A 15,539-nucleotide genomic window follows, 5' to 3' on the forward strand; every position below is an offset into this window, starting at 1 on the left:
ATCCCAGGCCTTCTGGTTTCTTTGTTTTGTGATAAAGCTGATTTTTCTTCTTGATGACCTCAGGACTCTGACAATAAGATATTTAAGATCATTTGTTCTCCCTACCATAAAGGAAGAATTGCTTGTGTGTGTGATGGGGCTAAAGCTGGCCTGGCCCAATATTTATTTTAAAGCAGTCTGGCCTGTAAGGGGAACTAGGTGCTCATGCTGTCTTGGGCTGTGACCTCTTGAATGAAGGCCATGGTTGTCAAATGCTCAAAGCCTTTAGTCACCTGTGGCTTTCCCAGAGCAATGGGGCTCAAAGAATCTCCTAGGAGTCGACTAGAGCTACTAGAACATCCATTTAAGCACATACCCTCTCCTAGCAACTGTATGACTCAACTCTTACTGAGAAAATGTTAACTCTCTGTAATTTATGTGCTCGTCTGGGTTATGATTATCGCCGGGTTGTTTATGTTGGTCTTCAGAGGGTGGAATTCCGAGGAGTATCTGTGGAAACTGAGCCTGTGCTTTGGAATTCCTGTTAATCATTTAATATTAAGTATGCATTGTATGGTCCAGCAATTCCACCCCTGATCTCTGCTTTTTTTTTTTCTTCTCTTTCTCCTCAGCACTGGCTTGAGCCTAACAAGTCCATCTCCAAGCAAATGAAATGTAAGTGTCAATTTGTGGCTTTATTTTTGCTACAAAATGTCCAAAGATAGATTCTGTTTTCTGACAAAGTTGCTTCTGCCAGGGGGAAAAATGGGTAGAGTTGGAGATGTATGGGCGAGTGGGAGCTTCTCTCTCCTGGGGGAGCTATGCATCTTCTCTCCTCGTTTTCTGTGACCCTGGTTCCCCTCAGCAGTCACTCTTCCTGTTGTTCCCTGTGCCTCCCACCTCCCTACATCTTGCCCTCGTATTTCACATTTGAACAGGGGCTTTGGAGTTGGATGGTTAAATATCCCTTCATCACCAGGTACCTGGTTCCCTTTGAGGGTGGGGGTTGCTAGTAAATGGTTCAGAGTGGGAGGAGGTGCAGTCTTGAGGGAGATGGGAGAAGCAGGTGTGATTGGAAACTAAAATCTTACTGAAAACTTCACAGAAGGTTGTACTGTGTACTTTTCCGCCCCTTGAACTCTCAAAAATGAAGTAAAAATAATTTTTCTGGGTAATTGTTTTAAAGCTCTGATATTCTGAACTCCTTTTTCTTTTTTTAGCTAATGAGCTCTTGGAAAAGTTTGCTTGGGTAACGTCTCTCTCGAATCCTTGGTCACCCATCTGGGTTGCAGTGAGAGGGGTGTTCACCAGTAGTCCTTGGTAACATGATGTTTTGTCCTGGTCACCCATGCCAGGCTGTAGCCAATCTGCTTTCATTTATGGCCTGGAGGAGAACTTCCAAAACGCACCTCAGAAACTCATTGCCTGTCCCCCCAATCCAGTTACGCCTCCACATCAACTTTCCCAGGGCTCTGAAGTGTAGGTGATACATCAGTTTCTCATTGGAGATCAGGTTAATGCATATTATGTCACTTGTCATCATTCAAGGGATTCTTTTCTTTCTCAAATACGAAGAGATTATTCTGGGCAGGATTTTCAGGTGGGAGAAGGAAGAAACTGAATGTGGACTGCAAACTAGCAACCAACATGCTTCTTTTTTAACTCTCTTCCTTTTCCCTTCCCTCTCTGGCCTTTTCCTCTCTCTTCCTCCCTCCCCATTCCTCCTTCCCTCTGTCTCTTTCTTTTCCTTCCCTGTCCCTCTCCCATATTTCAACGGTAAAGTCTGTGTGGCCAGTGCAGGATGTATGTGCCGAGATGAGCACAGTGCAGCAGTGGGGGTGGGGAGTCAGGCAGGCCAGGCTGTGGGTGAGGCGGGAACAGGGTTGGGGCATGTACCCAAGTAGAAGTGGTAGGACAGAGGTCCCAGGAGGCTCCATGTAGTATGATATGCAGGATAATGAGAATGAACTAACATGCCAGAGAAAAAAGAGCTGATGATCAGCTTTTGTCCCTTCATAGCCAATTGTTGATACTTTGTTTATATATTTAAAAATATTTAGGCTATCTTCTAAAATATTAAATAGTTCTTGACTCTTGTTGTTATATATCATGCAATATTTTTCTTTTTTCTGTAGGCCATGTACATTTGTGAAATATAAATTTATCTTTAAAGATATTTCAACACCTAATAGAAGAAAAGATTTAAACTGTGTGAGAAATGGAAAGCTTGTGAGGAATTTACTGCTTAAGAATGTTGTCTTTATAATATAGCAAATCTGAACAGCCAGCTGATAATGTATAATGCTTTATAAAAATGGTTTAGAGACTGACATTTGACTACTGGCCAGTTTCAATCTAACGACAAATGGGATCTGCATCTGGATAAAAGAATTGTGTAAAATTCAATTTCTAAACCAGACAGGGTGACTCGCTGATTCTAGGAACTGGCACAGGTCTTACCCATCACCCAGTTTCCTGTCGTATTGCTAAGGACATTAGTGAACAAAAATTATTATGTAATTTTCTCAAGATCATAAATCTAATTTTGTTATTCATAATGTCTTTCAGTATCAAAAATTTCTATGTTCTTGTACATATGTCCTAGAAATATTTACTATAAATTAGAAAAAAATTTAAACTAGGACTTATATTTATTGTTAACCCAGAGAAATGAGTCCAACTCCTGGGACTCTTCCAGGAATTTATCAAAAAGATCTGGTTGCAAAGCCCCAGGCAGCTTTATCCTTTTAGACTCTTATTGCCTTCTAGTAGGCAATGGCTGCATCATTCCTTGGGGGAAATGCTTCTCACAGAGGATAATGGGTGTTCAGGTCCTTTGCTCTGACCCCATTAAGATCCTTCTGACTTTGGGTGTTCCTAGGAATGATGTTTCCTAGGGTTGGTTGAAGTTCAGCTATCCTGATTAATAAACCCTGTACAAAGGCATTATTATTTCTTACTATTTTTTTTAAAAGATCATGTTTGTTGTTTTTTTTTAAAACAGATCAGAAATATTTAAAATGAAGTCCAAAAGTATTTCCTTCTTTCTCCCCCTTATATTCCCTAGCTCACCCCAAAGAGATAACTACTGCTAACTATATTTTGTATATCCCTACTTATTTTGGGGTATGTACAATCCTCTAACATGTATAAGGCCTTCTATAAACAACAATGAGTTCAATCTCTATAGATTGTTCTTCACCTTTCTATTTTTGCTTAATTTTAGAGATTTTTTAATATCAGCAAATGATGATTGGCTTTGTGTTAAAAATGGTTTTCTTATGGTTATCTGTATGCATGTGTATAATGTATTTATTAATGCAGACCAAAGTTATTTATAATATTTTGCTACTATAAATTACACTGCAGTAAATATGCTTGTATACATTCTTGCATCTTGTGAAAGCACATCTGTACTAAAAGTTCCCAGAAATGAAACCAAAAGATATACATAGTTTAAATTTCAAAAGATATACACAGTTTAAATTTCCTCCTTTGTATAAATATCCATCCAAAGAGCTTGTAGCAATTTGCTTCCACGGATGTTTCCTGAGAATTCTTTTTTCTCCAAAACCTTGTTCAAAATGGATATAATTAAACTTATTTTTCTGGTGACTTCAAATTTATGAAGGAAGAGAAATATTTGTTTGATTGAAAAACTAATTAATTAGATATTTACTTAATTTGGTATCATTTTAAAATTGGGTTGCTTCTGAAATCAAGGTCCTATTTCTCCTGTGAACGTAGGAGAGACACCAAATTCTATTTTTTAAATTATCATATGATAAAATTGACTTTATTTTGGTGTGAAGTTCTATGAATTTTAACACATGTAGATTTTCATGACCTCAACCACAGTCAGGATACAGAGCAGTATCCCGATTTTCATCAACCCAAAAACATCCCTTGTGCTGCTCTTTGGTAGTGACTTCACTCCCTCAACCACTGATCTGTTTTACGTCAGTGTGGTTTTGTCTTTTTGGGATGCCGTATAAATGGAATCACCCAGCATGTATCCTTTGAGACTGGCTTTTAAAGTCAGCATAATATTAGCAACTCTTGAGATTCACCTAATTTTCTGTGTTTATCAATGCACAATATAAAAAAGCCAATGAGAATAGAAGCTGGTCTTCTATTAAAGAAAAGTGATGAACCAGCAAGACTGAGGAGGAAAAAGAAAGAGAAGACACAAATTAACAATATCAGGAATGAAAGAGGGGACATCACCACAGATACCACAGAACTACTTTAGGCACAAAAATTTGACAGCTTAGATGAAATAGACTTTTTCCTCACAAACCATGACTTACTACAACTAACCCAATACGAAATATATAACTTGAGTAGTTTTATAACTATTAAAGAAATTAGGTTTAAAATCTTCCAGAAAAGGAATCTCCAGCCCCCTTTCTGTTGCTACTATTGCTGGCAGAATTCCCTTTCCTTTCCTGCTCCTCAAGTCCTAACTAGGAGCTTCTCCTGGATTTTTCTCTGTCTATTTCCTATTTCCAGGTGTCTCCCAGGCACTGGCCAGATGATACCAGAGAAAAGAATGTGGAACTCACCACTGGTTTGGTGGTTCTTTGAATTCTCATCTTCCTTTCCAGTCTGCCCTCTACTATTTACTTTTTCAGAGTCCTTAAATAGCTGCTACATGTATCCCATCCAGGTTTTATAGCTGCATTCAGAAAGAGAGACAGGGTGGGATGCAATTAGCTCATCCTACCTGGAACTGGAGCCTTAAAAATCAAAGTTTTAATCTCACCTATTAGGTAAAAATGCAGGTGGGCTGCATAATTGTCTGGGCAGTGTTGAGGGAATGTCTTTCTCATTTCCCTGTGCCATTGCATGTCCATAGGTACAAATATGGACTGAGCCGTTGATCCTTTTTTTATTTTTGTAAGATTACTCAGATAACAGATTGCATGCAAACAAAGTGTTAACTGCAGTGGCATATTTTTGAATGTTTGGCTTTCAGAGTCCTTCCTCTTCATGAACAAATGTTGCTATGCAACCTAACAGTGACTCTTCTCACTTACTGCTTTTCGCCTTGACCCCATAACTGTGGCATGTGGCCCAATGTGTATACATGAAGTGACATCCATCAAGAGGACAGATATTGTATGTTCTACAGGATCTGTGTAGCTGCACTAATTATATTAGCATGGAAAGATTTTTAAAAAGTGACACACCAGGGCTCAGATGTGCAGAAATGCAACGTTGTTTTCTGATGACTGAATTCAACTTGCTTGTGATCCCTGCCTTTCCCTTAAGGGAAAAAAGTTTAATCTTTCCACTTCAGGGCTACTCAGGATCTGCTAGTTTAGAATTTGATCTTTGTCAGAAAATTACTCAGTCAGTTCATAATTGAAACATAGTCACTTGAAAATGCATGCTCCATTTTGAAGTATTTTCCCCATATCCAGAGCTTTTCCCTTTCCTCCTCCCCCAGGGTGGCACTATGAGGCAGGAGAAGTGTGTGCACTGTTGTGGTAGTGAGGGTGACCTCTGTCTTGTGCATGGTCCCATGAGTCCTCCCCAGTGTGTCTCCTGTGATTTGGTCTTTGTTTGTTGACCCCTTTCCCTACTGTGTCCTCTCTGGGTATTGTGGGTCCCACCCGGGCTCTGAGCACGTACTGGTGTGTGCAACAAAACCTTTTCTGGTTCCTGCTGTGCATGGCCATGGACTGCAAGTCTCCACTGCTCTTGTGGTCTCCACTCTGGGTCTCTTTCACTCCTTAGCACATAGCACATCTGTATTCACCACTGGGACAGACACAAAGTGCTCAGCCTTCAGGATACCTGTGTATACCATCTGAGGCTTCCTATCTGCCTACACATACCATCAGCTATTTCTTCAGTTCTGTGCAGAACATTTCCCCTCAACTACACTGAGATTTCTTGTATCTTGCTCCAATACCTCACTCTGTTCAGCCAAGCCTCGGGTGTTGAGGGGTGCTGGATTCTTTCTCAGCGATCCAGACAGTGTCTTAAACTTGGTTTTGTCCTCTCCAAACTCTCCACCTGCCTACCCTCCCTACCTCCTGCCTATAACTATTGATGGATTTTCTCCTTGGCTACAAGTTTAATATCCTAAAACAATAACTTTTGTATACAAAAGTTGTATTGTATACAAAAACTTGTATGTTGTAACTGCTTCTCAAATGTAGTGTGAAAAAAGTGTTATTATTATTTTTTTAATTTCAAAATATTGAGTACAAATTTCAAATTTCAAGTTTCAAAATATTGAATAGGGAGTACAAATGTTTTTGGTACATGGATAGCTTTTACAGTGCTTTAGTCAGGGCTATAAATGTGCCTATCACCTGAATGATGTTCATTGTACCTGTTAGGTAGGTTTTTACCCCTCCTCTCTTCCTCACTCCCCCTTCTTTATTTCCAATGATTTTTATTTCTTTCTGAGCCCATGTGTACCCATCAACTAGTTACAGATTATTAGGGAGTATATGTGGTGTTTGTTTTATCATTCTTGAGGTGCTTCATTTAGGATAATGGTCTTCAGCTCCATCCAAATTGCTACAAAAGATATTAATTCATTTCTTTTTATGGCTCAGTAGTACTCCATAGGAGATGTATACCATATTTTGTTAATCCACTCATGAATTGATTAGCACTTGGGTTGATTCCACATCTTTGCAATTGTGAATTGTGCTGCAATGAGCATTTGAGTGAAGGTGTCTTTTTGATAAAAATACTTTGTTTCCTTTGGGTAGATACCCAGTAGTGGGATTGCTGGATCAAATGGTAGGTCTACTTTTAGTTAAAAAGTGCGATTATTTGGAATAGCAATAGCAAGTAAAGACAAATTTCTCATAAATAAATGTTAATAAGAAATGTGCTAGATCTATATGAATGAAACTTGTATTATCCTGGATGGAGTTGGAATCCATTCTTCTAAGTGAAGTATCACAAGAATGGAAAAACAAGCACCACATGGACTCACCACCAAATTGGTGCTACTTGATCAACACTCATGTGAACATATGGAATGTTGGACATATGGGAGGGGGAGCAGGAGATGGGTAAATTCACGCCTAACGGGTGCGGTGCATGCTGTCTAGGGGTTGGGCATTAGCTGGTGCAAAGGCAATATATGTAACCAAAGTGTTTGAACTCTCGTAATATTCTGAAATAAAAAAATAATTTTCAAATTGAAATTTCAGTGAGATTCTTTGTGGCATTCAACAATGATCCTGAGACTCATTTGCAAATGCTCAACACAAGCCAATAAATAGGTAGAAGAACAACGATGGGTTCTTGTTCTGTTAGATAGCAAATCAAGGCATATGAGCTATAGTAATTAAAAGAGGCCTATTAATAGACACATTTAGTAATTAAGATAGATCCCAGAATGGAAAAATAATCAGTGGAACAGAAAAAACAATCACTATACCAATCCATTATTTATAGGAATACGGGTTATGATAAAGATTGTATTTCATATCAGAGACAGAAAGATAGCTATTCAAGACTTTTTAAAATAAAGGCATGATTTTTGGATAATTGCATTTCTACTTGGAAACAAAGCTAAAGGCATACCTTACACTATACATGGGATTCATTCTAGATGTATTCAAAAAGCCAGTAGATTTAACCATATGTAAAAGTTTTAGGTAACAATTTGATATTTTTTAGAATCTTGGAGTAGCACAGAGCTTTCCAAGGAAAATATAAAACTCAGAAGCAACAAAGCAAATTGCCGGCACATTTGTGCAAAAATTAAACTTTTGAACTAGAATATTTGGGTTGTTCACTGCACAGAGTAGATTCTCAGTAAATGTTTGTTCAATAAATGACTATAAAACAAATTATAACCAAATTAAAATGCAAGGAAAACAAAGGGAAGAACACTTGCCAAATATATTACAAGTAGTACCATGCTGAATACATAAAGTATAATGCTATGGACTAAACAGATGAACAACTCAATAGAAAGATGCACAAAAGATGCAGAGAAGGAATAAAAATAAATGACAAAGTCACAAACAGATGCTCTCAACACCATTAGTAATAGAAGAAATGCAAATTAAAATGAGATATTTTTATTTACTGTACTGAGAATTATTGTAATTATTGATAATACCCATTTGACGAGGATGATGGTAACATGTCTGGTGAGAGTGTATAAACTGGTAAAGCCAGTTTGGAGGGTAATTTGGCTGTATCTTTCAAGATTAAAAAACACCTATGTCTCTTGATCCAACAAGACAATTTCTATGAATCTAGCTAAAGCAAAATTTGTTCATCCACAGGTGTATATTATGCAAGGATGTCCACTGCAGCCTTGCTTGTAACATTGAGGAAGTAATGAACAGCCCAGCAATTCTAGCCACACCAAATAAATTATGTGGAATACATACAGTCATTAAAAAGAACAAGGCAGATGTATATTATTGACATGAAAAGATTAGCTACATTGTTGAGTTAGAAAGGCAGATAAAAATACCACATATAGAATGATTCATTTATATGAAAACAAAAGACTACTACATAAGAGCATGGAAGGATGGGAACGATGTACACTCAGTTGTGGTTACCTATGGGGGAGAGAGTGGGGGAAGCGACATGAAGGTTTCACATTTTATTAGACATATTAATAGTTATGTTAGACTCTGATCTTTTACAATCAGAATATATTCATGTGTCATTTAGCAATAAAAAAAGAGAAAATAAAAGGAGAGAAAGCATTATGCAAAAAATCAAGGAAGAAAGAGAAAGAGAGGCTGACCAAGGTGGCTCACACCTGTAATCCTAGCACTCTGGGAGGCTGAGGCGGGCGGATTGCTCAAGGTCAGGAGTTCGAAACCAGCCTGAGCAATAGTGAGAGACCCCGTCTCTACTATAAATAGAAAGAAATTAATTGGCCAACTAATATATATAGAAAAAATTAGCCGGGCATGGTGGGGCATGCCTGTGTCCCAGCTACTTGGGAGGCTGAGGCAGGAAGATTGCTTGAGCCCAGGAGTTTGAGGTTGCTGTGAGCTAGGCTGATGCCATGGCACTCACTCTAGCCTGGGCAACAAAGTGAGACTCTATCTCAAAAAAAGAGAAGAGAAAGAGAAAGAAAGGAAGGAATGAGAGTGCATTATGCATTAAACGTGTACTATAAAAACAGAGCTCACTGACTCTTCTAAACAGGCTCTCTGCTTAATCCTGGCTGGTGCCGTCGGAGGCCTGATTAGCCCAGCAGGGTAGTTAAGAACTTACTCTTGCCCCATTTACTAGACACTGTGCTGCTGCCAAGCACCCTGAAGGGGCAGGGCTGCTTGGAAATGACTTCTGCTTGCAAACCAGGGTGGGGAGGGCTCCCAGCCTCTGCCTAATACATGGGCCCGACTCAGCTGTAACTGCAGTGCTGAGTCCAACTGCTGGCTGATGTCTGTGGTGCTGCTTGTCAGAAGTTACGGCGGCTCTCTCTGGACCCCTGAGATGGTGTGCAGTTCCCGACTCTGACTCGATGCTCGTGGTCCTTCATGCTGATGCCACATTCTTTAGCTTTCCAGCATCCCCCTTGGGGCTAATCTAACAAATACCTCTCTTGCTGATGAACGATTTTGTCAAAAAGTGGTGGTGGTGGCAGTGGACAGGGGGTGGGGGAGGGAGGGGGAGAGAGAAGGGGAAACACCAAGAGCATGGATTGTGCCCTGGTGTAAGGAACAGAAGGAGAAAAGCCACAGGCGCCATGCTCACTCATGAGGCCAGTTCGGATGCTCCACTCCCAACTCTGTTTGTTCTTCTGGTTGCTCCCCTTGCTGGAGCTGCCATGACCAATTATCACACACTGGGTGGCTTAAAACAACAGACATTTACTCTCTCCCAGTTCTGGAGGTTAGAGGTCCGAAATCAAGGTGTCAGCAGGGCCATGCTCCCTCTGAAGGCTCCAGGGAAGAGTCCTTCCTGCTTCTTCTGGCTTCTCGTGGTCTCTGGCCACCCTTGGCATCCCTTGGCTTGTCGCTGTGTCACTCCACTCTCTGCCTGCAGCTTCACACGGCCCTCCCTGTGCTTCTCGGTGTCTCTGTGTCCAAGTTTCCCTTCCCCTTCTCTTATAAAGGTACCAGCCAGTGGATTTAGGGACCACTATAACCTAGTATGACCTCATCACAGCTTAATTAGTTATATCTGCAAAGACCCTGTCCCTAAATATGATCACACTCTGAGGTTCCAGGTGGACATGAGTTTTCTTTTTAGACCTCTCATACTTAGCATTTGTCTTTACTCTTTGGGTGACCATCATGCCTTTGCTTTGTGGCTCACTCCCCTTCTCCTTTGTGTATGTTGTTGGTTGTGGATAAACTTGATCACATACTTCTGACAGTAAAGTTTTCCATATTTTACTTCTCTAAGTCCCTATAGAGACAGTAACTCTGCCTCCAGACCCAGGGCAACCTCACCTATTGTCCTCATATGTATACCCATACTTGTCTAATCACAGCCTTAGTACTGGGTTTGGAAGATTTCTTCACGTAGTCCATGGCTTAGTACAAGGTTGTACATACACATGGTTCATAATAAATGCTTATTGACTGGAATAGAAATGCTGTATTCAGGGAGCAGGTGGAATAAGTTCCCCTGCCATGTGCTTTAAAAAGAGAAAGCAAAGCATACAACTGAACACAACCCATTACAGAAATCAAAAAACACGAAGTCCCCAACTACTGTGCTTTAGTTTTGGCTGTTTTTGCTCTTTCCAGGTTTCTTCTTCCCAGTGCTTCTTTCCAGGAAGAGCAGCTGTGATTTCTGTCTCAGCCATGGAGGGTCTCCAGCTTGGGAAGCCAGTTTCTCTTATTCTAGTGCTAGCTCAGTAGATTTGGCCAGGTATCTCTTTTTCTCCCACGTTCAACTGTCTCTCCAGAAATTTCCATGTTTGGTCCTTCTCCCAGAAAGTTAATGTAATTTGAGCTTATAGATGATTTCCACGTTGTGCTCTTTCTTTATTTCCCAATATAAAATGAAATAATGGTAACAATAGTAATGACAAAAACCCTTAATTTTATAGCATGCAATTTTAAATGACATGTGCATTTGACAAGCCACAGATCTCTAATCTTTAACTTCATCCTTATGGTATGGTTGGTGGTGACATTGACTTCACTTTGATTGGGTTCAGTCGTGGGTCCTGGGGCTTCAGGGAGGACCCAGCCTTCCTCTTTGTGGGGAGGAGGGGAAGTGGAGAAAGCAGAGGAAACAGGACCTTTTCATGGCAGAAGCTGATATGCTACTGGTGCTGTACTCCTAGGGGCCTCCTTCTTCCCCGGGGAATGCCCGCATTCTTTCATAAGGGCTCACGTGATTCAAATCTACATGTGTAGGCAGCATAAATGTCTGAATGGCTACCATGATGGGCCAAGAGGTCCCATGCTTGGCATATGAGAACCAGAGAAGATCTGAGTGTGGGCCAAGTGGGTAGGAACACTTTATTCCTTGTTTCCCTTCGGTTAGAAATCCTTTATAATGCCTGGTTTTAGATGCAATTTTATAGTATAAAATCTCAGTACCAAGTTGTATAGGTAGTTTAATTTGGCTATTCTAGTTATTATTACAGTTGATTTACACCTATCAATATGACTCCCAGGTTCCAGTTAGTCATACAACATCACCAGCAAGCAGGTGCCTAGAATTATTCTTGCCTTCAGTTTCATGTGTTCTTGCTAGCTTTTTGGCTAAAACGCTCAGGTCACTGCACCCTAGGCTCAGGCAGCATTCTTTAGATGACAGGAACACCCAGTAGCGCTTCATATGTGCACTTCTTTCATGCCCACTCCTCCATGGGAGATGACAGTCCCCTCTCACTCTTTCAACCAAGGTAAAGGGTAGGTCAAGTGGAACCATGTGAGTTTCTTCCCTGCATACAGAGTAACCATAACTGCTGTGAGGTCAGTCCTTAGGTCTCAGGCAGTCTGCTGAGGGCTTGACAGTCATTAACTCAAGCCATCCTCATGGTCTCTATCAGGGTTGTGGGACAAACCTGGCTGCCACCTGTGCTTGCATGGCCTTTGGGCTAGGAATAGGTTTCTCATTTTTAACAGTTAAAAAAATACCAAAATATGAGTAACATTTTGTGATGCATGAAAATGATAGGACACTCAAATTGCAGCATTTTATTGGAATACAGTGATGATACACATGTGTTTTCATATTGTTGGTGGCTGCTTCCGTACTGCCGCAGCTGAGTGTAGTAGTTGAAACAGAGACCTTGAGACTCCCAAAGTGGAAACTATTTATTTTCTTGCCCTTTATAGAGAAAGTTTGCTGACCCCTGTCTCTGTACTTGGTTCCATTATTATGTCCATTTTACAGATGAGGAAACAAAGGCTGAGAGTTTTCAGTTTGGCCATTGCTATTTGTGCAAGCGATGAACTTGATATTAGAAGTATTGGATCCCAGAGCCTCTTTTCGAGCTTCTTCTGAACAGGCACAGGCAGGCAGAGCATTCGGAGACCAAGTACTTGTGAGGCAACCGCTCAGCATTCCCTTGTCCCCTAAGGGAGTTCTGAGAGTGGCTCCAGACAGTGCCTGCGCGTGTGTGTGTGGGCACAGCTGTGTGTGGTAAAAGCACAAGTGAGAACTAGAATGGGAGGAGGATGAATTAAACACAATTAAAAAAAAAACCCGTCTCTGCTTTGGAAGCTTAGGCGACAGTGATGATCATTTCAGTAAGTGTGATGGAGGGGTCATCACTGTTAATAATGATGCTGAGAGTGACAGTTGTTGTTAATTGACAATGAGCATTTCCGAGTAGAAGAGAGCAGTTGTTAACGTAGCCCACATTCTCTGAGGCTGGCTTATTTACACATATCCCAAGAGTCCTAGCTGGAGAATGAGTGAGCAATGCTCTGCCCTTTTGGTGCTCAAGTGTCACTTTGCACGTGTACAGAAATAGTTTGTGCTTTCAAGCTGTTTCGTTCTCAAATGCAGCGCCGAGGAATCCGTTAGCATCACTGTGCGTGGTGTGTGCGTGACAGGGATGGGGGGGCGCCCTCCCCAGTCCTGGCTCTAAAGCCACCCCTGAGAGACATGGGAGGGAGAATGCTCATTTGCTTAGAAGCAAAAAGGAATCAGTTGTATGGAAAAGGCTGGGAGCCTCTGATGCCTACTTAGGGTCTTTTGGAAAGCAGGCCTTGCATCTGCAGGTGGTAGACATCCTGTCTGCAACACCAAACCCTTTGCAATATTTTACAGAGTCTGAAAGTCTAACAGATTGATCATACTTGGGTTTTTTGTTTGTTTTTCAAAAGAGTCCCAGAGGAGGAAGGTACAAGAGAGACATATTCCAGGTACAGGAATTACTGTCCAACCCACTGGAGCCACAGGCTCTATGCTTGAACTGCTACTTAAAGGGGGCTGGGAAGATTTTTCCTAGCTGTAAGCCAGATGTATACAAGATCTTGTGTATGCGTTATGTGCAATCCTGACGTTATGCTTTTTATTTTCCTGTGATTCATTATGATAACGGGTGGAAGACTTCTGGATCTTAAGAAAAACTTTGAAGTGATGTTTCTCTCTCGAAAAAAATCCTATTTGGTGTTTAAAAGATTTGAGTAAGGTTGTTGGTTAAATATAGAAAGTCTTTTTCCCCTCCTTTTACCCAGAGGCCAGCTCAATTAATCGTCTCCTGTCCCCAACCCTGCTTCTGGGCAAAGGCTCAATGTGGCGATGAGAAATTCTGTCTGTGCTTTGTAGACAGCTGTCCCTCTCCCCACGCTCTCAGAGCTAACAAACTGCCGAAACGACGCCAGCCCAGGATCTGCTGATGCAAGAAGGGGCCACTGGGCTGCCCTGAGGAGACGCTTGGCCTCCCAGCCATGTCTGGCACGTGTCACTGGCTGTGAGAAGAGCCCTCCTGTTCTCAGAGCTTTGCATGGTGCTGGCGTTTTAAAGTGGGTTTTACATGTTTTCTTTCTCTGCTACTTGGTGGCATCCTCCGTTTTCAGCGCTGACATGGCTGAGTAAATGTTTTTCCGCTGTTGAGCTGGGTTCGATTCGGTCTTCCTCATCCCCTCCCTCCCACTTCCACCTCTCTCTTTCACTCTCTTCTCCCTGCGGGAGTGTTTGTCTCCACAAAACAAAGTCTCCCATTTTGATAATGCCCCATGTGCACGTGCCCACAGCCCACTGGATCCATTCGAACACCTCTGAAAGGCACACGCAGAAGCTGGCACTGTCCCCTCTCCAGAGCAGGAAGCAGAAAGGTTAGGTGGTTTGCTGACAATTGCTGCTGGAACTCCCCTTCTTCTTCAAAACTCAGGGGCTCACTTCCTGCAGGATTTGAGGTCTTCACTACCCTGTGTGCCCCCTGTCATGGTTGCCAAAGCTGAGGGGCCACAGTGGAGGGCGACGCGACATCCTCCCCCCTGGGTGACCATGCTGCCTGGTCTAGGAAAGACGCACAGGGGCTGTTCATGATGACACTGTTGGGGCAGGGCCCCAGTTTAGGCTTCAGGCTTTATTGGTCCACAGATAGCTCTTTCCTGAGGCATTTCCACCTACTGGTTCTGCACGTTTGGCGTGGACAGAGTCTTCCCTTACTTCCTTCATCCCTCTTTTTCTGTAGCTTGAGAATAAGAAGACATGGACGCTGGATTGAGCAGAGACACTTAGCAGCTTGGAGAAGGGGGTAGTCATCTCTCTGCAAGGGGATTCAGGACGTTGGACACGTCCCAGGGAGTGCATGGCAGCTGCCAGGCTGAACCTGGGAAGGCTCCTTTCTCACCACTTGCACAGCTGGTGTGGTGCATGCCGGTACTGGGCCTGGTCCCAAACCAGTGCCCCACACTGGGGGTTAAAGATGACCCCCCATCTCCTTGGTTAATGACTTAAAATTTTAAATGGTTGTATTTTTCCCCATGTTTTATTTTACAGAAGATAATAAAAATAATTGCACTTACCTTCATGAATTTGATTAGAATGGGGATGGGAAGAGGGAGCAGAGGTGGAGGGGGGTCCTTCTCTCATCCCTTAAATCCTCTCTGCCTTATTCTTACCATAGCAGGTGTGACCTAATTTCCTGGATGTTTTACTTATGTTGATTTTATACTTGTCTACCCCACTAGAAGGTGTCCTCCATGAAGACAGAATTTTTGTCTGTTTTGTCAATTACAGTTGCTGTAATTTGCACATTTAAAATTGTGCCTGATACCTACAGTATTAAGTGCTCAATAGATGTTTACTGATTAAATTAATTAATCCTCTCATTAAAAGTAGCTACTGTAACTGATCCCAGAGTCCCTGGATTTGTTCTGGATGTTGAGGGGGCAGAACAGAAGCTGAGACAGACAGCTGGATGCTATCAAAATCTCAATCCTAGGAATTGGTGTTGTGATCCAGGCTATGGACCTTGTAGATGAGTGTTTTGATTCTGTCAGGCGCTCCAAGGCATGAATGTGATGGCTGGGTCTGACTATTCCCTTTGACATCTGCCTCAAAGCTTGGGGTTTATCACTCATTAATTCATTCAGCCAGACAGGCAGAATCTTTGATCAACAATCAGCTGAACAAGATGTATAAGTTTCTACATTCGTGAATCTTGTCATCCATAACTA

General features: G+C 41.7%; 1 protein-coding gene across 4 annotated transcripts in view; it reads left to right on the forward strand.

Moving 5' to 3' along the window:
* FRMD3 (FERM domain containing 3) overlaps positions 1 to 15,539 on the forward strand; it is a 255,938-nt gene that overhangs the window by 147,903 nt on the left and 92,496 nt on the right. For 2 of the 4 annotated variants that reach the window (XM_012779833.3, XM_012779832.3), the window contains exon 3: positions 612 to 654. The exons of the other annotated variants lie outside the window; for them this stretch is intronic. In XM_012779833.3, the coding sequence (XP_012635287.2) occupies positions 612 to 654 (43 nt within the window). The remainder of the gene's footprint in view (positions 1 to 611; positions 655 to 15,539) is intronic. 4 annotated transcript variants of the gene reach the window in all.

The sequence above is a fragment of the Microcebus murinus genome, chromosome 12, assembly GCF_040939455.1.
Source record: "Microcebus murinus isolate Inina chromosome 12, M.murinus_Inina_mat1.0, whole genome shotgun sequence".
Lineage (NCBI taxonomy): Eukaryota > Metazoa > Chordata > Mammalia > Primates > Cheirogaleidae > Microcebus > Microcebus murinus.